This window comes from Symphalangus syndactylus, chromosome 24 (assembly GCF_028878055.3).
Source record: "Symphalangus syndactylus isolate Jambi chromosome 24, NHGRI_mSymSyn1-v2.1_pri, whole genome shotgun sequence".
Classification (NCBI taxonomy): domain Eukaryota; kingdom Metazoa; phylum Chordata; class Mammalia; order Primates; family Hylobatidae; genus Symphalangus; species Symphalangus syndactylus.
Window position 1 is genome coordinate 36805214 of NC_072446.2, and position 24049 is coordinate 36829262.

The following is a 24049-nucleotide window of genomic DNA, read 5'->3' on the forward strand; positions in this document are numbered from 1 at the left end:
CCAGGCTGGAGTGCAGTGGCACAGTCTCAGCTCATCATAACCTCCACCTCCTAGGCCCAAGCAATTCTCCCACCACAGTCTCCCAGATAGCTGGGACCACAGGTGTGCACCTGGCTAATTTTTGCATTTTTTTGTAGAGACGCAGTTTCACCATGTTGCCCAGGCTGGTCTTGAATTCCTGGGCTCAAGCAGTCCACCCACCTCAGCCTCCCAGAGTGCTGGAATTAACACCGTGCTTGGCCAATTTTTTTTTTTTTTTTTTTTTTGAGATGGAGTCTCGCTCTGTAGCCCAGGCTGGAGTGCAGTGGTGCGATCTTGGCTCACTGCAACCTCTGTCTCCCAGGTTCAAGCAATTCTCTGCCTCAGCCTCCCAAGTAGCTGGGATTACAGAGGCGCATGCTGCCACGCCCAGCTAATTTTTTGTATTTTTTTTTTAGTAGAGACGGGGTTTCACCATCTTGGCCAGGCTGGTCTTGAACTCCTGACCTCATGATCCACCCGCCTCGGCCTCCTAAAGTGCTGGGATTACAAGCGTGAGCCACCGTGCCCGGCCGAGTTTTTTTTTATTTTTTTTAGAGACAGAGTCTCACTTTGTTGACCAGGCTGGTCTCAAACTCCTTGGCTCAAGTGATCCTCCTGCCTCAGCCTCCAGAAATGCTGGAATTACAGGCCTCAGCCAGCAAATCCAGCCTGAGGGGTGCTTTTTAAACCAGGGCTGGAGACTAAGGAGGGTATTGCCTCAGTTGAGGTAGTCAGGGCAAAGAGCAGCCCTTAGGTAGAGATACTATGGAACCACGGACAAAAGCTTCAGCTATACTTGCTTGGGCAGTACATGTATTCTATTAAAATTGTAACATGGCTGGGCGCGGTGGCTCACGCCTGTAATCCCAGCAGTTTGGGAGGCCAAGATGGGCAGATTACCTGAGGTCAGGAGTTCGAGACCAGCCTGGCCAACATGGTGAAACCCTCTCTCTACTAAAAATGCCAAAATTAGCCAGGCGTGGTGGTGCATGCCTGTAGTCCCAGCTACTTGAGAGGCTGAGGCAGGAGAATGACTTGAACCCTGGAGGCAGAGGTTGCAGTGAGCCGAGATAGCACCACTGCACTCTAGCCTGGGTGATAGAGCAAGATTCCATCTCAAAAAATAATAATAAAATAAAATAAAATTGTAACAATACAGAAAAGATTCACATGACCCCTGCACAAGGATAAGCATGCAAATTCATGATACATTTCATACTTTTTAAAAAATCAGCAATTTAAGAATCAGTGCCACTCAGTCAAGTAAGTGCTCACATATAGGAAGGACCTTCCCAAGATCCTCTGGGTTTATGTTTATTAATATGAAATTGCTCAGATGTCAGTGGCTATGGTAGCACACAAAGAACTTTTTGCCCCCCAACCACAATAATGCCAAGAACTCCAGACTCTGTAGCCCTGTATAAATATAGCATGTTTCTTTACTTATTCAACCTGCATTTACCGAGAGTCAAATTCAAGATGAGCACCAAACACTCAGAGCACAATGAGACTTAGGCCCTGCTCTCAATGAGCTCACAGACTGGTGAAGTAATCATGGCAAGCAAAAGAGAAATATGTTGCAAGGGCCCCTGAGCTACAACAGGAGTGCAGGCTTGGAAAACAAACAGGCACAAGGACAGCTCCACCAAGAAAGAGCAACAGCTGCTGCCCCCAGCAACACTGCGCACCACTGCTGTGATTCAATCTTAGTATCCCTTTGTCTTTGAGTCACTCACTCAAGAGGCAAAGTCTTGGCCAGCAGCCACTGTCGATTGGCCAATCTCAGGTCACATGGATGAGTCCAGCCTGCCAGGGAAAGAAGAGACGAATGAACTGCCCCTAAGGGTACTCCCCAAGATGGGAAGTGAGGGTTGGAAGGAGACCGACACTGATCAGGGAAAAATAACTGAATACAGATATGAAAAAAGTACCTTGTGAGCTAAGCTCTTTCTGATGTAAAAACTTGCAGAAATTTGTCTTACCAGCTTCTTCTGAACTGAATATTAATGGAATGCTAGCCAGGGAGCTCCAGTTTACAAGAGTTTGGTCTAAAGTCCACTGACTCCTTAGTAACATCTACCTTCTGCCTTAAGATCCTCCCCAGCATCTTACTAATACTGTATTTCAAAACTGTAGTCCCAGCCTATAAACTGAGAGCTCCACAATGAAACCCTGTGTGCATGCATACGAAGTATAGGGTAGCACAGAAAGCATCCACCTGCATGGAAGAGTTGTCACTCTCCGTAGGCATCACTTTTCTTCAATGTTCACTTTTTTCACTCAATGAGATAATATATATCTACCAACACAGAATTGTCACGTTTAAGTTCAATAATATGTAAGAAAATGTACTGAACTACACAGTTCTATACAAATTCATTTCTAATTTCTTTTTTACTAGATTCAGCATATTCAAAATATTCCTAGCTAAAGAGAAGCAGAATTAAAGATCCAACATGAGATAAAATATTCAATTAGGAAACTGATCTTTCTCAGCCTCTACCCAGTAAACCTCTATTCTCTATCCTTATGCAACCCTGAAGAACTTACAGTGAGTCTGTGAAGGGAAAAGAGAGAAACTAAAACACAAAAGTAAGCCCTCTAGATCTCACAGACCCCATGTACTGAGTATCACCAAACTTGAGCATGTCAGTCCCCAAAAGCAGGAACTGGGGTGTGATCTCTGCAGCACCAAGCTGAGTGTGAGAACTCAGGAAGCCGGAAACCACAGTCACAGTAGCATCTGAAAGGTCTAAGACCTCAACAAGGCACCAGAGGCCCGAGGGAAGCGGGTTGTCTTGGCCCTGGCCTGACATCTCTCCAGTCTGGGCTCCACGGAAAGTTCCCGAACTCCTCAGGCCTTAACTGCTCTCCAAGTGAGAGGGAGGAGAATTAACTAGGAATTCCAAATTACTTCTGGCATTTTGCAGGATTACAAGGAGGGAGGGAGCAGTAGGAAGGAGAGGAAAGCATTTTGTATTCTTGTCCTAGTCACTAAAAAGGCTGATAAGTCCAGGCACGAAAGCTCATGCCTGTAATCCTAGCACTCTGAGAGGCCAAGGCGGACGGATCACCTGAGGGCAAGAGTTCGAGACCAGCCTGGCCAAAATGGTAAAACCCCATCTCTACTAAAATACAAAAATTAGCTGGGCGTGGTGGTACATGCCTGTAATCCTAGCTACTGGGGAGGCTGAGGCAGGAGAATTGCTTGAACCCGGGAGGCAGAGGTTGCAGTGAACTGAGATAATCATGCCACTGCACTCTAGCCTGGGCGACAGAGCCAAACTCCATCTCAAAAAAACAAAACAAAACAAAAAAAGGGCCAGGCTCGGTGGCTCACTAAAAAACTCAGCACTTTGGGCGGCCAAGGCCAGCAGATCACCTGAGGCCAAGAGTTCGAGACCAGCCTGGCCAACATGGTGAAACCCCATCTCTACTAAAATACAAAAATTTGCCGGGTGTGGTGGCACATCCTGTAATCCCTGTGACTCGGGAGGTTGAGGCAGGAGAATCACTGAAACCCAGAAGGCAGAAGTCGCACCATTGCACTCCAGTCACTGTTATCTGTAATTTAAACATATCTAATAAATATTTATTGTGGGTTAAAATTCTTACGAGCCTAGAGATAAAGGGAAAGGGGGAGGATTTTAGCCTCAGGGACTAAGAGAATGGAGGTTATAAAGAGGTAGATTAAACAAACAGTCGTGGAATGTCCAGGTAATCCACTTCAGTCTCCAAACTTCTTAGTAATTTAATTTTAAACAGTTAATGTTGTCACATGGTTCAAATACTGGAAATTACATCAACGTTGTACAATACAAAGTCTCCCTGAAATTCTTGTCCCTCATTGGTCCAGTTCCAATTGGTAAACATGACACTTACTTTTTTAATGAATCGTTTGTGTCAGGATCTTGCTCTGTTGCCCAGGCTGGAGTGCAGCACCATGATCACAGCTCACTGCAGCTTCAAACTCCTGGGCTCAAGCAATCCTCCCACCTCAGCCTCCCAAGTAGCTGGGACCACAGGTGCACACCATCAGTATTTCTTTACGTATATATAAGCAAACTTTAATACAGTTCTTATATTGATCCTTTAACACAAAAGGAACATTTATTCATGTTGTTGTTCACCTTACTTTTTTCATTAAACAAAACTTGCTTTTTTTAGAGACAGAGTCTCACTCTGTCGCCCAGGCTGGAGAGCAGTGGGGTGATCTTGGCTCACTGCAAGCTCTGCCTCCCGGGTTCACGCCATTCTCCTGCCTCAGCCTCCCAAGTAGCTGGGACTACAGGCGCCCACCACCATGCCCACCTAATTTTTATATTTTTAGTAGAGATGGGATTTCACCATGTTAGCCAAGGTGGTCTTGATCTCCTGACCTCGTGATCCTCCTGCCTCAGCCTCCCAAAGTGCTGGGATTACAGGTGTGAGCCACCGTGCCTGGCCGAAATTTTTTTTTTTTTTTTTTTTTTTGAGATAGAGTTTTGTTCTTCTCACCCAGGCTGGAATGCAGTGGAGCAATCTCAGCTCACTGCAACCTCTGCCTCCCGGGTTCTATCGATTCTCCTGCGTAGCCAAGATGGTCTTGATCTCCTGACCTCATGATCCTCCTGCACAGCCTCCCAAGTAGCTGGGCTTACAGGTGTCCACCACTATGCCAGGCTAATTTTTGTATTTTTTAGTATTTTGTATTTTAGCCAGGATGGTCTCAATCTCCTGACCTCGTGATCTGCCCACCTCGGCCTCCCAAAGTGCTGGGATTACATGCGTGAGCCGCTGTGCCTAGACTAATTTGATTTATTCTCTTACATAATTGTATTTGCTTTTACCATCAGATTGTGAACTTCTCTGGGAACATGGACTGCTTCTTGTTTATCTCGATCCCCCCAGCTCCTAGCATCCTGCCTAGAATGTGCTGGTTGTTTAACAACTGTTTGTTGAATTGACTGGAGTTGCTTTGGAGATGCATCAGTGGAGAGCCTAAGGAAGGAAGGATGAAAGTATTTCCAGAAATAGAGCACATTACTCAGTGAAAATAAAATATAGACAGGGACATGCTTATTTTTCTTTTTTCCTATTTTTTTTTTTTTTAACATACAGACGGGGTCTTGCTATGTGGTCCAGACTGATCTCAAACTCCTGGGCTCAAGCAATTCTCCTGCCTTGGCCTCCCAAAGTGCTCAGATTACAGGTGTGAACCACCACACCCAGCCAAGGGCATTTTGTTTGTTTTTTTATTTATTTTATTGTATTGTATTGTATTGTATTTTATTTTATTTATTTTTGAGACAGAGTCTCACTCTGTTGCCCAGGCTGGAGTGCAGTGGCGAGGTATCAGCTCACAGCAACCTCTGCCTCCCAGGTTCAAGCAATTCTCCTTCCTCAGCGTCCTGAGTAGCTGGGATTGCAGGTGTCTGCCACCATGCCCGGCTAATTTTTTTTGTATTTTTTTTTTTTTTTTTTTTTTTTTTTTTTTTTTTTTTTTTTTGAGACGGAGTCTTGCTCTTTCGCCCAGGCTGGAGTGCAGTGGCACAATCTCGGCTCACTGCAAGCTCCGCGTCCCGGGTTCACGCCATTCTCCTGCCTCAGCCTCTCCGAGTAGCTGGGACTACAGGCGCCCGCCACCACGCCCGGCTAATTTTTTGTATTTTTTAGTAGAGACGGGGTTTCACCGTGGTCTCGATCTCCTGACCTTGTGATCCGCCCGCCTCGGCCTCCCAAAGTGCTGGGATTACAAGCGTGAGCCACCGCGCCCGGCATTTTTTTTGTGTTTTTAGTAGAGATGGGGTTTCTCTTTTTTTCAATCTCAGCTCACTGCAAGCTCCGCCTCCCGGGTTCACGCCATTCTCCTGCCTCAGCCTCTCCGAGTAGCTGGGACTACAGGCGTCCGCCACCACGCCCGGCTAATTTTTTGTATTTTTAGTAGAGACGGAGTTTCACCATGGTCTCTATCTCCTGACCTCGTGATCCACCCGCCTTGGCCTCCCAAAGTGCTGGGATTACAAGTGTGAGCCACCACGCCCAGCCTAGAGATGGGGTTTCATCATGTTCGCCAGACTAGTGTCAAATTCCTGACCTCATGATCTGCCAGCCTCGGCCTCCCAAAGCACTGGGATTTAAAGCATGAGCCACTGCACCCAGCCCTAATTTTTTTATTTTTTTAAGACATTTTCTCACTCTGTCACCCAGGCTGGAGTGCAGTGGTGACATCTCGGCTTGCCACAACCTCTGCTTCCAGGGTTCAAGCAATTCTCATGTCTCAGCTTCTTGAGTAGCTGGGATTACAGGTATGCACCACCACACCTGGCTAATTTTCATATTTTTAGTAGAGTCAGGGTTTCGCCATGTTGGCCAGGCTGGTTTCAAGCGATCTGTCGGCCTCAGCCTAACAAAGGGCTGGAATTATAGCAATGAGCCACCGTGCCTGGCTGGGCATGTTTTCATGCATATAGGAATTCTGTATGAAAGTGAGTTGCATGGGTGGGGTAGAGAATTGAGCAGATTCCATTAGAATGGCAGATAAGAGGCCACGCAGGGTGGCTGACACTTGTAATCCTAGCACTTTGGGGGGCTGAGGTGGGTGGATCATTGAGGTCAGGAGCTCAAGACCAGCCGGGCCAACATGGTGAGACCACATCTCCACTAAAATACAAAAATTGGCTGGGCGTGGCCAGGCATGGTGGCTCACGCCTGTAATCCCAGCACTTTGGGAGACTGAGGTGGATGAATCATGTGGTCAGGAGTTTGAGACCAGCCTGGCTAACATGGTGAAACCCTATGTCTACTAAAAGTACAAATATTAGCCTGGTGTGGTGGCGCATGCCTGTAATCCCAGGTACTCAGGAGGCTGAGGCAGGAGCTGAGGCAGTGAGCGGAGATCATGTCACTGCACCCCAGCCTGGGCGACAGAGTGAGACTCTGTCTCAAAAAAAGAAAAAAAATGGCAGATAACAGCTAATCTGTGAAAGGACATGATGAAAGGATTTTCTTTTTTGAGATGAAATTTCGCTCTTTTTGCCCAAACTGGAGTGCAACGGCATGACCTCAGCTCACTGCAAACTGCCCCTCCCTGGTTCAAGTGATTCTCCTGCCTCAGCCTCCGAAGTAGCTGGGATTATAGGCACCCGCTACAACACCTGGCTAATTTTTAAATTATTTTATTTTATTTTAATTTAATTTATTTTATTTTATTTTTTTGAGACATAGTTTCTCTCTTGTTGCCCAGGCTGGAGTGCAATGGTGTGATCTTGGCTCACCACAACCTCCACCTCCCAAGGCGATTCCCCTGCCTCAGCCTCCAGAGTAGCTGGGATTACAGGCATGTGCCACCACACCCAGCGAATTTTGTATTTTTAGTAGAGATATGCTTTTTCTACGTTGGTCAGGCTGGTCTTGAACTCCTGACTTCAGGTGATCCAACTGCCTCGGCCTCCCAAAGTGCTGGAATTACAGACATAAGCCACTTCGCCCAGATTGTGGTTTTTGTTTGTTTTTTTTTTTAAAGAAATGTTGGCTGGGCATGGTGGCTCACGCCTGTAATCCCAGCACTTTGGGAGGCCGAGGCGGGCGGATCACAAAGTCAAGAGATCGAGACCATCCTGGCCAACATGGTGAAACCCCGTCTCTACTAAAAATACAAAAATTAGCTGGGCATGGTGGGGTGTGACTCTAGTCCCAGCTACTCTCGGGAGGCTGAGGCAGGAGAATCACTTGAACTCAGGAGGTGGAGGTTGCAGTGAGCTGAGATTATGCCACTGCACTCCAGCCTGGCGACAGAGCAAGTCTCCATCAAAAAAAGAAAGAAGGGTTTTGGAGTTTTTTTGTTTTTTTTTTTTTTGTTTGTTTGTTTTTTGAGACAGAGTCTTGCTCTGTCACCCAGGCTGGAGTGCAGTGGGGCAATCTCGGCTCACTGCAAGCTCCGCCTCCCGGGTTCACGCCATTCTCCTGCCTCAGCCTCCCGAGTAGCTGGGACTACAGGCGCCCGCCACCGCGCCTGGCTAATTTTTTTGTATTTTTAGTAGAGAGGGGGTTTCACTGTGTTACCCAGGATGGTCTCGATCTCCTGACCTCGTGATCCGCCCACCTCTGCCTCCCAAAGTGCTGGGATTACAGATGTGAGCCACCACGCCCGGCAGGTTTTGGAGTTTTTTAAATACAATTTTATTTTTTAAAATTAATTAATTTATTTATTTTTGAGATGGATTCTCACTCTGTTGCCCAGGCCGGAGTGCAGTGGTGCAGTCTTGGCTCACTGCAACCTCCGTCTCCTGGGCTCATGCGATTCTCCTGCCTCAGCCTCCGTAGTAGCTGGGATTACAAGCGTGCACTACCATACCCGGCTAATTTTTGTATTTTTAGTAGAGGTGGGGTTTCACCATGTTGGCCAGGCTAGTCTGGACTCCTGACCTCAGGTGATCTGCCTGCCTCGGCATCCCAAAGTGCTGGGATTACAGATGTGAGCCACTGCACTGGGCTAAAAAAAATAATTTTTATTTTAGCCAGGTATTTGAAGATTTCTGCCTTCAGTTTACTTCCTCTAATAAATAGGCTCCCCTGAAAATGAAAGGAGATAGCAAAGAGGAGGAGGGGCAGTGATGTAGCTTGTAGGATAAATAACTCTGAAAAGAATAAAGGGTGAAGGCTGGACACAGTGGCTCATGGCTGTAATCCCAGCACTTTGGGAGGCCAAGGCAGGTGGATCACGAGGTCAGGAGTTCGAGCCCAGCTTGGCCAACATGGTGAAACCCCATCGCTACTAAAGTTACAAAAAATTAGCCAGGCATGGTGGTGGTGCACGCCTGTAATCCCAGCTACTCAGGAGGCTACGGCAGGAGCCTCTGCTTGAACTCGGGAGGCGGAGGTTGCAGTGAGCTGAGATGTCGCCATTGCACTCCAGCCTGAGCGACAGGGCAAGACTCCGTCCCAAAAAAAAAAAAAAAAAAAAAAAAAGAATAAAGGCTGAAAAGAGTTTGGTGTTTGTGAAGTAGTCGTGGGTTGGGGCAAGGGGATAGGACAATGAGATAGTCAAGGAAAGCAGGGAAAATTGAATAAGGCGTGAGAGTACCTGTCAGTGCCTGTTTTTCCATAATTGTTCCTCCACTGACTTTCTTTAGTGGTGCTATTTAGAGTGTGGAATTTGGAATTCAGATTGGACTTCAGATACATTTTTAGGCCCAAGGGAAGTATGTGCTAGGCTGGGGAGGGTGAAATGAAGGAAGCAAGATTTCAAACCTGTTAAGTGTAGGGTGACAGTGAAGGGAGAGAGAGTCTTAGGGTCTTGGTGAGTCAGTAAGCAGACAAGAAGGGATTCGCAGAGGTCCCGGTGGCCGAGCATTAATTATCAACATTTCTTTTCCTTCTTTTTTTTTTTTTGAGATAGACTTTTGCTCTTGTTGCCTAGGCTGGGGTGCAATGGCGCGATCTGAGCTCACAGCAACCTCCAATTCCCGAGTTTGAGCGATTCTCCTTAATCCCAAGTAGCGATTCTCCTTAATCCCAGGAGAATCCCAAGTAGCTGAGATTACAGGCATGCGCCACCACGCCCGGCTAATTTTATATTTTTACTAGAGACAGGGCTTCTCCATGTTGGTCAAGCTGGTCTCAAACTCCCGACCTCAGGTGATCCACCCGCCTTGGCCTCCCAAAGTGCTGGGATTACAGGCGTGAGCCATCGCGCCCAGCAATTATCAACATTTCTACTGTCCCCTTTTTTTTAACCTCAAATGCACATAATTACACAGATACACTCAATCGTGCTTTTGTTTCTTGGCACCCAATTCCCACTAAGCCAAAAACAGCCCCACTTTTTCTTTCTTTTTCCTTTCTTTTTGGTTTTTGTCTTATTTTTTGAATATAAAAGGATGTTTATTGAAGCACGGTTTATAGCAATGGAAAGGTTGTGATTGACTATCAGTAGGGAAATTGTTTATTGCAACATTGTTTATAAACATATAAACATTGGAAACAAAGTAAATGAATGGCTCCTCTTTGTTACTCTTTTTTTTTTTTTTTTTCTTTGAGACACTTTTGCTCTGTCGCCCAGGCTGAAGTGCAGTGGCGTCCTGCTTCAGCCTCCCCAGTAGCTGGGACTACAGGCACGTGCCACCATGCCTGGCTAATTTTTTTTTTAATTTTATTTTTTTATTTTTTTTATTTTTTATTTTATTTTATTTTTTGAGACGGAGTCTCGCTCTGTCGCCCAGGCTGGAGTGCAGTGGCGCAATCTCGGCTCACTGCAAGCTCCGCCTCCCGGGTTCACGCCATTCTCCTGCCTCAGCCTCTCCGATTAGTTGGGACTACAGGCGCCCGCGACCACGCCCAGCTAATTTTTTGTATTTTTAGTAGAGACGGGGTTTCACCGTGGTCTCGATCTCCTGACCTTGTGATCCGCCCGCCTCGGCCTCCCAAAGTGCTGGGATTACAAGCGTGAGCCACCGCGCCCAGCCAATTATTTTATTTTATTTTATTTTTTTAAAGGGAGTCTCGCTCTTTCACCAGGCTGGAGTGCAGTGGCGTAATCTTGGCTCACTGCAACCTCCGCCTCCCTTCTGTCTCAGCCTCCTGAGTAGCTGGGACTACAGGCAAGCGCCACAATGCGCAGCTCATTTTTGTATAGGCACAGGGTTTCACCGTATTGGCCAGGATGGTCCAGATCTCTTGACCTCGTGATCTGCCTGCCTCGGCCTCCCAAAGTGCTGGGATTACAGGCATGAGCCACTGCGCCCGGCCTAATTTTTTGTATTTTTAGTAGAGACGGGGTTTCACTGTGTTAGCCCAGGATGGTCTAGATCTCCTGACGTCCTGATCCGCCGGCCTTGGCCTCCCAACATGCTGGGATTACAGGTGTGAGCCACCACACCTGACCTGTTACTCTTCTTTAGCTTCCATTCTGTCTCATTTCCCTAACACTTCTGAGACTACCCATGTGTATATGTATATCCATGAATAAAATATAAATATTTTATGTACTTGAATTTATAATATTTTCTTTAACGTCTTGTCCTTTTTGTGTGTTCAGAATATTTCCCACACAAGATCATCACAATAATTTCCAAGACTTCTCTTTTTATTTTATATATTTATTTAAGAGACAAAGTCTGGCTTTTTAGCCCTGGCTGGAGTGCAGTGGCACGATCATAACTCACTGCAGCCTCGACCTTTCCTGACCAAGCGATCCTCCCACCTCAGCCTCCCGAGTGGCTGGAACTACAGATGCATGCCATTATGCCTGGCTAACTTTAATTTTTATTTTTATTTTTATTTTTATTTTTTTTGAGACGGAGTCTCGCTCTGTCGCCCAGGCTGGAGTGCAGTGGCGCAATCTCGGCTCACTGCAAGCTCCGCCTCCTGGGTTCACGCCATTCTCCTGCCTCAGCCTCTCCGAGTAGCTGGGACTACAGGCGCCCGCCACCACGCCCAGCTAATTTTTTTTGTATTTTTAGTAGAGACGGGGTTTCACTGTGGTCTCGATCTCCTGACCTCGTGATCTGCCCGCCTCGGCCTCCCAAAGTGCTGGGATTACAAGCGTGAGCCACCGCGCCCGGCCTGGCTAACTTTAATTTTTAAATTATTTTTATTATTTAAAAATTTTATTTATTTACATATTTTTTGAGATGGAGACTTGCTTTGTTGCTCAGACTGGAGTGCTATGGTGCAATCTTGGCTCACTGCAATCTCTATCTCCTGGGTTCAAGAGATCCTCCCATCTAAGCCTCCCAAGTAGCTGGGACTACAGGTGTGAGCCACCACATCTGACTAATTTCTGTATTTTTTTCATAGACAGGGAGTTTCACCATGTTGCCCAGGCTGGTCTTAAACTGCTGGGCTCTAGTGATCTGCCTGCCTCAGCCTCCCAAAGTGCTGGGATTATAGGCATGAGCCACCAGACCTGGCCTTTTAAATATTTTTGTAGAGACAGGGTCTCACCATGTTGCACAGGCTGGTATTGAACTCCTGGGCTCAAGTGATCCTCTAGCCTTGGCTTCCCAAAGTGCTGAGCTTACAGGCAGAAAATTGGAAGTCACCCATGTGGCCATCAATAGGGGACTGATTAAGCAAATTTTTTTTTTTTTTTTGAGCCGGAGTCTCGCTTTTTCACCCAGGCTGGAGTGCAGTGGCGCAATCTCGGCTCACTGCAAGCTCTGCTTCCCGGGTTCACGCCATTCGCCTGCCTCAGCCTCTCCGAATAGCTGGGACTACAGGCACCCGCCACCACGCCCGGCTAATTTTTTTTGTATTTTTAGTAGAGACGGGGTTTCACCGTGGTCTCGATCTCCTGACCTCGTGATCCACCTACCTCGGCCTCCCAAAGTGCTGGGATTACAAGCGTGAGCCACCGCACCCAGCCGATTAAGCAAATTATAATATGTCCACACAAGGAATATTATGCAGCAGTAAAATAAAACAAAATAATAAGGACATTATCTTTATTCCATTGTATAAAATATATTGTTGGGCTGGGCACAGTGTCCCATGCTTGTAATTCCAGCACTTTGGGAGGCCGAGGCAGGTGGTCAGGGGTTCGAGACCAGCCTGGCCAACATGGTGAAACCCTGTCTCTACTAAAAAAATACAAAAAAAAATTAGCTAGGCATGGTGGTGCATACCTGTAATCCCAGCTACTCGGGAGGCTAAAGCAGGAGAATCACTTGAATCCAGGATCCAGAGTTTGCAGTGAGCCCAGATCATGCCAGTACACTCCAGCTTGAGCAACAGAACAAGACTCCATCTCAAAAAACAAACAAAAAAACTTTATGAAGTAGCCAGGTGTGATGGCAAGTGCCTGTAGTCCCAACTACTTGGGAAGCTGAGGTGAGAGAATTGCTTGAGTCCAGGAGTTTGAGGCTGCAGTGAGCCGTGATTGTGCCACTGCATTCCACTGGGTGACAGAGTCAGACTGTCTCAAAATAACTAAGTAAGGAACTAAATAAATATAAGAAAATGTAGAGTATCTTTTTTTGTTGTTGTTTTGAGACAGAGTTTCACTCTTGTTGCCCAGGCTGGAGTGCAATGACGTGACCTCAGCTCACCACAACCTCCACCTCTCGGATTCAAGGGATTCTTCTGCCTCAGCCTCTGGAGTAGCTGGGATTACAGGTATGCGCCACCACGCCCAGCTAATTTTGTATTTTTAGTAGAGACAAGGTTTTTCCATGTTGGTCAGGCTAGTCTTGAACTCCCGACCTCAGGTGATCTGCCCACCTTGGCCTCCCAAAGCGCTGGGATTACAGGCGTGAGCCACCGCGCCCAGCCTAGAGTACCTTAACAGTTTTGTCCAATGAGCCAAAATCACACCACTGCACTCCAGCCTGGGCAACAGAGAGAGACTCCATCTCAAAAAAAAAAAAAAAAAGACGCCAGGCGCGGTGGCTCACGCTTGTAATCCCAGCACTTTGGGAGGCTGAGACGGGTGGATCACGAGGTCAGGAGATCGAGACCATGGTGAAACCGCGTCTCTACTAAAAAATACAAAAAAATTAGCTGGGCGTGGTGGCGGGTGCCTGTAGTCCCAGCTACTCGGAGAGGCTGAGGCAGGAGAATGGCGTGAACCTGGGAGGCGGAGCTTGCAGTGAGCCGAGACTGCGCCACTGCACTCCAGCCTGGGCGACAGAGCAAGACTCTGTCTCAAAAAAAAAAAAAAAAAAAAGACGGAGTCTTGCTCTTGTGCCCATGCAGCATTGCTGCATACTGGAGTGCAATGGGGCAATCTCCATTCACTGCATCCTCCGCTTCCTGGGTTCACACCATTCTCCTGCCTTAGCCTCCCAAGTAGGTGGGATTAATAGGTGTGTGTGATGACTCCCAGCTAATTTCTTTTTTTGAGTCAGAGTCTTGCTCTATGGCCCAGGCTGGAGTGCAGTGGCTCGATCTCGCTCACTGCAACCTCCACTGCACTGAGATTCTGTTTCAAAATTTAATAAATAAATAGAAATAAAAATTTAAAAAAATTTTAAATAAAAATAAAGACATGGAAGTCAAAATTATTCCTCCATTCGTGGACTACAGAATGAATGTTGTTTTAGCAGGCATGTATATCTGTATATCTCCTTGTATATCTCCCTGAGAGCTTTTGGGTGACCAGGTGCATTGTCAATGAGCAGTAATAGTTTGAAAGGAATCTTTTTTTTTTTTTTCTGAGCAGTAGGTCTCAACAGTGTGCTTGAAATATTCAATAAACTATGTTGTGGCCGGGCACGGTGGTTCACGCTTGTAATCCCAGCACTTTGGGAGGCCGAGGTGGGCAGATCACGAGGTCAGGAGATCGAGACCGTGGTGAAACCCCATCTCTACTAAAAATACAAAAAATTAGCTGGGCGTGGTGGCAGGCGCCTGTAGTCCCAGCTACTCGGAGAGGCTGAGGCAGGAGAATGGCATGAACCCAGGAGGCAGAGCTTGCAGTGAGCCGAGATTGCGCCACTGCACTCCAGCCTGGGTGACAGAGCGAGACTCCGTCTCAAAAAAAAAAAAAACTATGTTGTAAACAGATGTGCTGTCATCCAGGCTTTATTGTTCCATTCATAGAACATAGGCAGAGAAGACTCAGCATAACTCTTTTTGTTTTGTTTTGTTTTGAGATGGAGTCTTGCTCTGTCATCCAGGCTGGAGTGCAATGGCAACAATCTTGGCTCACTGCAACTTCCTCCTCCCAAGTTCAAGCAATTCTCCTGCCTCAGCCTCCCGAGTAGTTGAGATTACAGGTGCCTGCTTCCATGACCGGCTAATTTTTGTATTTTTAGTAGAAACAGGTTTCACCATGTTGGCCAGGCTGGTCTCAAACTCCTGACCTCAAATGATCCACCCACCTTGGCCTCCCAAAGTGTTGAGATTACTGCACTTTTATATTATGAAGATGGCTTATTTCCTTAAGCCTCATGAATCAACCTCTCCTAGCTTCAAACTTTTCTCCTCCATCTTCCTCTCCTCTCTCAGCCTTCAGAGAATTAAAGAGAGTTAGGGACAGGCTCTGGTTTAGGCTTTGGTTTGGGAAATGCTCTGGCTGTTTCGATTTTCTAAACCAAACTTTCTCCATATCAGCAATAAGTCTTTCACTTTCTTATAATTTGTGTGTTTACTGAAGTAGTACATTTAATTTCCTTCAAGAACTTCTCCTTTGTGTTCATAAGAAGAGGGCTACTTGGCTGGGCACGGTGGCTCACGCCTTTAATCCCAGCACTTTGGGAGGCCGAGACGGGTGGATCACAAGGTCAGGAGATCAAGACCATCCTGGATAACACAGTGAAACCCCGTCTCTACTAAAAATACAAAAAATTAGCTGGGCATGGTGGCAGGCGCCTAAAATCCCAGCTACTAGGGAGACTGAGGCAGGAGAATTGCTTGAACCCGGGAAGTGGACGTTATAGTGAGCCGAGATCGTGCCACCGCACTCCAGCCTGGATGACAGCGCCAGACTCCGTCTCAAAAAAAAAAAAAAAAAGTAGAGGCCTACCTTTAGGCATATTTTGGCTTTCAACATGACTTCCTCACTAAGCTTAATCACTTGTAGCTTTTGATTTAAAGTGAGAGAGATGTAATACTTCCTTTCAGAACTCTTAGAGGCCATTGTAGGATTATTAATTGGCCTACTTTAGTCCGGGCGCGGTGGCTCACGCTTGTAATCCCAGCACTTTGGGAGGCCGAGGCGGGCGGATCACGAAGTCAGGAGATCGAGACCACGGTGAAACTCCGTCTCTACTAAAAATACAAAAAAATTAGCCGGGCGGGGTGGCAGGCGCCTGTAGTCCCAGCTACTCGGAGAGGCTGAGGCAGGAGAATGGCGTGAACCCGGGAGGCGGAGCTTGCAGTGAGCCGAGATTGCGCCACTGCACTGCAGCCTGGGCGACAGAGCGAGACTCCGTCTCAAAAAAAAAAAAAAAAAAAATTGGCCTACTTTATTTTCCTTCTTTCCCCTTCCTTCCTTCCTTCCTTCCTTCCTTCCTTCCTTCCTTCCTTCCTTCCTTCCTTCCTTTCTGTGCAGCAAGATTTATCATGAAGAGCAAAAGGAAAAAGTTTCCACAGCGTGGAAGGGGACCCGAGTGGGTTGCCCTATTTCTTTATTTTTTTGTTTGTTTCAGAGATAGGGTCTTGGGCCGGGAGTGGTGGCTAACGCTTGTAATCCCACCACTTTGGGAGGCTGAGGCAGGTGGATCATGAGGTCAGGAGATCGAGACCATCCTGGCTAACACGGTGAAATCCCATTTCTACTAAAAATGCAAAAAATTAGCCAGCCATCGCGGCACGCACCTGTAATCCCAGCTACTCAGGAGGCTGAGGGTGGAGAATCGCTAACACCCATGAGGCAGAGGTTGCAGTAAGCTGAGATCACCCCACTGCACTCTAGCCTGGGTGACAGAGCGAGACTCCATCTCACTCACTCAATCGGTAAATAAAATAAAATGCAAAAATTAGCTGGGCATGGTGGCACGAGCCTGGAGTCTCAGCTACTCAGGAGGCTGAGGCAGGAGAATCACTTGAAACTGGGAGGCAGAGGTTGTGGTGAGCCAAGATCATGCCACTGCACTCCAGCCTGGGCAAAAGAGCAAGACTCCATCTCAATAAATAAATAAAGGTATCCCTGCAACTTTATTTTATTTTATTTTTAAATTTTATTTATTTATTTATTTATTTTGAGACAGAGTCTCACTCTGTTGCCAGGCTACAGTGCAGTGGCACGATGCTAAGATTATGGGCGTGATATTTATTTTATTATTACTCTTGCTCTGTTGCCCAGGCTGGAGTGCAGTGGAGCGATCATAGCTCACTGTAATCTAAAACACCTGGGTTTATGTAATTCTCATTCCTTAGTCGCCGGAGTAGCTGTGACTACAGGTGTGAACCACCATGCCTGGCTAATTTTTTTTTTTTTTTTTTTTTTTGAGACGGAGTCTCCCTCTGTCGCCCAGGCTGGAGTGCAGTGGAGCAATCTCGGCTCACTGCAAGCTCCGCCTCCCGGGTTCACGCCATTCTCCTGCCTCAGCCTCTCCGAGTAGCTGGGACTACAGGCGCCCGCCACCACGCCCGGCTAATTTTTTGTATTTTTAGTAGAGACGGGGTTTCACCATGGTCTCGATCTCCTGACCTCGTGATCCGCCCGCCTCGGCCTCCCAAAGTGCTGGGATTACAAGTGTGAGCCACCGCGCCCGGCCCGCCTGGCTAATTTTTACTTTTAATTTTTTTTTTTTCTTTTTTTTTTTTTTTTGAGATGGAGTCTTGCTCTGTTGCCCAGGCTGGAGTGCAGTGGCACAATCACTGCTCACTGCAACCTCTACCTCCTGGTTTCAAACGATTCTCCTGCCTCAGCCTCCCGAGTAGATGGGATTACAGGGGCGTGCCACCATGCCCGGCTAACTTTTGTATTTTTAGTAGAGATGGGGTTTCCCTATGTTGCGCATAGTGGTCTCAAACTCCTGAGCTTAGGCAGTTTGCCTGCCTCAGCCTCCTAAAGTGCTGAGATTACAGGCGTGAGCCACCGTGCCCAGTTGGCACTTTCTTATTTTTAAAAAGTATGTTATTGGCCAGATGCGGTGGCTCACGTCTGTAATCCCAACACTTTGGGAGGCCAAGGCAGGTGGATCACCTGAGGTCAGGAGTTCGAGACCAGCCTGACCAACATGGTGAAACCCTGTCTCTACTAAAAATACAAATGTTAGCCTGGCATGGTGGCACGTACCTGTAGTCCCAGCTACTCAGGAAGAGAGGCAAGAGAATCACTTGAATCGAGGAGGCAGAGGTTGCAGTGAGCCAAGATTGTGCACCTGCACTCCAGCCTGGGTGACAGAGCAAGACTCCATCTCAAAAAAAAAAAAAAAAAAAAAAGGCTTTAGCTGCCCTAAAAACAAACAAACAAAAAAGTGCGTTCTTGGTACACATTACTGGATAAATTGTAAACTAATAGCAAAAATAATAGTTCATATATATATATATATATTTTTTTTTTTGAGACAGAATCTCACTCTGTCACCCAGGCTGGAGTGCAGTGGTGTGATCTCGGCTCACTGCAACCTCCACTTCCTGGGTTCAAGTGATTCTCCTGCCTCAGCCCCTAGTAGCCAGGATTACAATGCCACCATGCTAGGCTAATTTTTGTATTTTTAGTAGGGAAGGGCTTTCACCATGTTGGCCAGGCTGGTCTGGAATGCCTGACTTTGTGATCCACCCACCTCGGCCTCCCAAAGTGCTGGGATTACAGGCATGAGCCACCGCGCCCGGCCAATAGTTTATATTTATTGAATACTTGGGGCATTAGACAGGCACTGCAGTAAATGCTTCACACATATTATCTTACTTAATCCTTTGCATATTTATTCTACTTAATCCTCAGAGCCGTCTGTGAGGCTAGAGAAACAAATTTAACTAAGAGTTTAAGTAAATTCTGCAGAATTACAATATGTAATTGAATGGATTAGAACCCATGTTTGTTCCTTCTTGCTCTATACCTACTCTTCTCTATTATAATGGGTAGGCAATTTTTTTGGATCAGAGTTAATTTGAGTAAAGAAGTTTCAGTATAACTGTAGGACAACAAAGAGATGTGAGTAGGCATATGAGTATGACTGGGCATATAATTATAAAAACAAATGCCTATTGGCTTTTCAAGAAAGACATTATGAATTAACTGGATGGATAGTTTTAACTGATGATAATGGAAAAGACACATTAGAAGGTAGCATTTGAACTGGACCTTGAAGGATAAATAACAATCCTTATATATTAGTCAAGGTCCGGTAAGGAGGTATAAATCACATGGCATTTGGACAGAGACAGTGTAACTTAGTGGGTTGTTAACTAAGTAACTGAAGAAGTAAAAGGTGAAACCTAAAGTTTCATGGTGGTAGTAACTGTAGGAACAGCTACCATCCCTAGGGCTGAGGGAACAAAAGGAAGAGGTTGGAGTTTTTTTTTTTTGTTTTTTTTTTGTGACGGAGTCTCGCTCTGTGGCCCAGGCTGGAGTGCAGTGGTGCAATCTCGGCTCACTGCAAGCTCCGCCTCCCAGGTTCACGCCATTCTCCCGCCTCAGCCTCCCGAGTAGCTGGGACTACAGGCGCCCGCCACCACGCCCGGCTAATTTTTTTGTATTTTTAGTAGAGATGGGGTTTCACTGTGGTCTCGATCTCCTGACCTTGTGATCCACCCGCCTCGGCCTCCCAAAGTGCTGGGATTACAAGCGTGAGCCACCACGCCCGGCCGAGGTTGGAGTTATTAAAACATAGAAATTTAGAGGGGGAGGGGTCAAACACAGCCGACGCTCAGACCTCTGCAGAGGAGGTATTGATTGACAGGTGCTCGTGTCTCTGAACTCAGAGGAAGAACCCCAAGGGGTAGAAACCAGACTTGTGAGTATGGGGCACTGCGCAGCCAGGTGCTGGTATCTCTGAAGAAGAGGCAATGAGACTAGTTCTGTAAGTGTTGAAAAAACTGCAGGGCATGGAGGTTCATATCTGTAATCTCAGCACTTTGGGAGGCCAAGGTGGGAGGATCGCTTGAGCCCACGAGTTCAAGATCAGGCTGGGCAACAAAGTGAGGCCCTATGTCTATAAAAATAAAAATTAGTCCAGGCGTGGTGGCTTACGTCTGTAATCCCAACATTTTGGGAGGCTGAGGCGGGGGGATCACGAGGTCAGGAGTTCAAGACCAGCCTGACCAACATAGTAAAACCCCGTTTCTACTAAAAATACAAAAATTAGCCGGGTGTGGTGGTGTGTACCTGTAATCTCAGCTACTCGAGGGGCTGAGGCAAGAGAATCGCTTGAACCCGGGGGGCAAAGGTTGCAGTGAGTCGAGATCTAACCACTGCACTCCAGCCAGGGCGACAGAGCGAGACTCCGTCTAAACGACAACAACAACAACAACAAACCAGACTGATCTTCCCGGCTTAGAAGGTATTACATGGTTGGGCTCTTCCTAAGCATCTTTGCTATAGCCACATGGTCTTCCTGCAGTCCTTAAAAACACCATGCTTCATTCTGCTGCAAGGCCATTGCACAGTCTATTATTTGCCAGGAATATTATTTACCTGTTATATGCTGCTCCTCAAATCTTACTTTTTTGTTGTTGTTGTTGTTTTTTTTTTTTTGAGATCAGCCCATCTCAGCCTCCCAAAGTGCTGGGATTACCCGTGTCAGCCACCGAGCTTGGCCCAAATCTTCCTCTTATTTCCTCTTATAGCACCATAAATGTCTCTTACAGCAATTGTTGCAGTTGTGCATCTTCATTTATTTATATAGTCTTTTTTTTTCTTTTCTTTTTTTTTTTTTTGAGTCTCACTCTGTCTATGAGGCTGGAGTGCAGTGGTGTGATCTCGGCTCACTGCAAGCTCCACCACCTGGATTTAAGGGATTCTCCTTCCTCAGCTTCCTGAGTAGCTGGGAATATAGATATGTGTCACCATGCTCAGCTAATTTTTTTGTATTTTTAGTGGAGACAGGGTTTTGCCATGTTGGCCAGGCTGGTCTTGAACTCCTGACCTCAGGTGATCCACCCGGCTTATCCTTCCAAAGTGTTGGGATTACAGGCCTGAGCCACTGCGCTTAGCCCTATTCATATAGTCTTTTGATCAACGCCTGCCTCTTCCAACAAGGTTTGTAAGCTCCAGGAGGGCAGGGGCCGTGACTGTTTTTTGCACTCCATTGTTTGTTTTACCAGTGCCTAGTTTAGTGACTGCCACATAGTAGACTGCCACATATATACATATAGAATATATGGCTGGGTATGGGGGCTCATGCCTGTAATCCCAGCATTTTGGGAGGCCAAGGCGGGTGGATCACGAGGTCAGGGGTTGAAGACCAGCCTGGCCAAGATGGTGAAACCCGTTTCTACTAAAAATACAAAAAAATTAGGGCCGGGCGCAATGGCTCACGCCTGTGATCCCAGCACTTTGGGAGGCCGAGGCGGACAGATCATGAGGTCAAGAGATCAAGATCATCCTGGCTGGCCAGGCGCGGTGGCTTACGCCTGTAATCCTAGCACTTTGGGAGGCCAAGGCAGGTGGATCACAAGGTCAGGAGATCGAGACCATTCTGACTAACACAGTGAAACCCCGTCTCTACTAAAAATACAAAAATTAGCTGGGCGTGGTGGTGGGCGCCTGTAGTCCCAGCTACTCAGGAGGCTGAGGCAGGAGAATGGCGTGAACCCGGGAGGCAGTGCTTGCAGTGAGCCGAGATTGAGCCACTGCACTCCAGCCTGGTGACAGCGAGACTCCGTTTCAAAAAAAAAAAAAAAAAATTAGCTGGGCATGGTGGTGGGGGCTTGTAATCTCAGCTACTCAGGAGGCTGAGGCAGAGAATTGCTTGAACCCAGGAGGCAGAGGTTGCAGTGAGTTGAGATCACGACACTGCACTCCAGCCTGGGCAACAGATTGAGACTCCATCTCAATTAATATATATATATATATATATATAAAATATATATGCAGTAAATATATAAAATATATATGCAGTAAATATACATATATTCGTGTATATGTATATACATATATATATATGGAATTACTTCAATATTCTGCAAGTGCAGAATGTAGCCATGACATGAGAAGAGGTGGGTATTTGAAAGCAGGGATTTGGCCGGGCACAGTGGCTCATGCCTGTAATCCCAGAACTTTGGGAGGCCGAGGTGGGTGGATCACTTGAGGTCATGAGTTCGAGACCAGCCTGGCCAACATGGTGAAACCCGTCTCTACTAAAAATAGAAAACAATTAGCCGGGCGTGGTGACGCGTGCCTGTAATCCTAGCTACTCGGGATGCTGAGGCAGAAGAACGACTTGAGTCCAGGAGGTGGGGGTTGCAGTGAGCCGAGATCGCACCACTGTACTCCAGCCTGGGCGACAGCACGACTCCGTTTCAAAAAAAAAAAAAAGAAAAGATAAAGAAGAAGAAAGCAGGGATTTGAGTCTCTTTTTGTTTTTTGTGTGTGTGGGTTTTTTTTTTTTTTTCTTTTTTGAGACAGAGTCTTGCTCTGTCACTCAGGCTGGAGTACAGTGGCACGATCTCAGCTCACTGCAACCTCTGCCTCCAGGGTTCAAGGAATTCTCCTGTCTCAGCCTCCCGAGTAGCTGGGACTATAGGCACGTGCCACCACGCCTGGCTAATTTTTGTATTTTTAGTAGAGACAGGGTTTCACCATACTGGCCAGGCTGGTCTCAAACTCCTGACCTCATGATCTGCCCACCTCTGCCTCCCAAAGTGTTTGGATGACAGGCGTGAGCTATTGCACCTGGCTGAGGGTTTTCATTTCATTGATCATCCAGCATCTTGCTCTTGATTCTAGAGGTTCTGAGGAGGTCCCTTGTTTCTTTCCTTTTTTAAAAATATCTCTCTTTTTTTTTTTTTTTTTTCCCCTTAAGAGACAGGGTCTTAATCTGCTGCCCAGGGTGAAGTGCAGCAGTGCCATCGTAGCTCACTGCCACCTCAAACTTCTGGGTTCAAGCAATCCTCCCACTTCATCCTCCCACGTAGGTGGGACTACAGGTGCATGTCACCATGCCCTGCTAGTTTTTTTTTTTTTTTTTAAGATAAGGTCAAGGCCAGGTGAGGTAGCTTACCCCTGTAATCCTAGCACTTTAGGCAGCCAAGGTAGGCAGATTGTCTGAGCCCAGGAGTTTGAGACCAGCCTTGGCAACACAGAAAAACCCCATCTCTACCAAAAAAGATATGAGGATTAGCTGGGCATGGTGGAATACACCTGTCATCCCAGCCACTCCTGGGAAGATCACTTATACCCAGGAGGCAGAGTTGCAGTGACATCAATCATACCAGGCCACTGCAATCTAGCCTGGGTGACAGAGCAAGACCCTTGTCTCAAAACAACAACAACAACTAAAAAAAGATAGGGTTCCTCTCTGTTGCTCAGGCTGGCCTTGAGAACTCCTAATTTCAAGCAATCCTCCCCCTTGGCCTCCCAAAGTACTGGGATTACAGGCATGAACCTATGTACCCAGTCTATTCTCTTTTTATTGAGATAAGAGTCACATAAAATAAAATTAACCATTAATCATATTAAAGTGTTCAATTCTTGGCATTTACATCCACAATGTTGTGCAACCTTCTCCAATGCCTATTTCTGGTAAATTCTTTTTTTTTTCCATAATTTCTTTTAAATTATTTTTGACTTTTTCTCCTGGTCTTCTGTTATCCTTTCTGCAGGTCGCTTCTTCAACCCCTTCATTTTCCTGGTTTGTAGTTTGCTTATCTTGGTTCTACACATGAATCCTTCCATAAGTTGTACCAAAAGTATCATTGGAGATATTTTTCTTCTTCTTTGGCTTGAGAGCTTTTGGCATTTTCATAGATAATTTATAAAGGTCATCGGATGCCAGGTGTGTCCTCCTCAGAAACAGATCCAATGAGGGTCCTATCTCTTCCAATTCAATCCGTGGTGTTCTGCAACCAGATTTCTTCAACAGCAACTTATAGCTTCGAAAGTAAATCTTCCCATTCAGTGCAGTGAAGTGCAGAACATACTCTAATCCAGCCAGGCAGATATTTGATACTGTGGGGCCTCTTAAGAAATCAATAAGAAGACTTTTTAGTCTTCTATAATCTTCTGTTACATTGAAATCATCACCAGCAAATATTAGCATGGGTTTTGTTCCCTCAGGACATTTACTGTTCTTAATGTCTTTTAGAGAGACAAAATTCTCAATACCTAATTCAATCATATCCAGCACATGGTAGTCATACATATGACCTATTACTAGATTATTTGGCTGCTTCTTATTATAGGAGCCAAACATGAATAAAGAACAATCTGACTTCTTTGAAAATAATTCCAGTGATGTCTGATCCTCAAAAGGTCTTGTAATATTTTTCTTTTTATACAGTACACCATATGTTTTTTTCAGTGCACACACATCTTTAAGCACTTGTGTCACTGTTGCATTTGCATTTCCCCCTTTAATCAGCATGGCATTTTTAATATTTTCATTGAGTTTTGGTTCTCTCTTCTCAAGGAATCTCTTGAGTCTTTTCATTTTGGGCTTTACAACTCGATCCAGAGCATCTATCGCTACCACTACCTGGAACTCTTAACTAGGTG

The 24049-nt window shown here is 46.3% G+C and overlaps 1 protein-coding gene and 1 pseudogene across 1 annotated transcript; one reads left to right on the forward strand and one right to left on the reverse strand.

Moving 5' to 3' along the window:
- Positions 1-1155: 1155 nt before the first annotated feature.
- On the forward strand, positions 1156-1244 carry LOC129474995 (uncharacterized; annotated as a pseudogene).
- Positions 1245-23210: 21966 nt separating this feature from the next.
- LOC129474359 (ribosome production factor 2 homolog) lies at positions 23211-24035 on the reverse strand. The gene has a single exon (XM_055265639.2). It carries the CDS (start codon positions 23982-23984, stop codon positions 23211-23213), a length of 774 nt encoding a protein of 257 aa, XP_055121614.2. The 5' UTR covers positions 23985-24035.
- Positions 24036-24049: the final 14 nt, after the last annotated feature.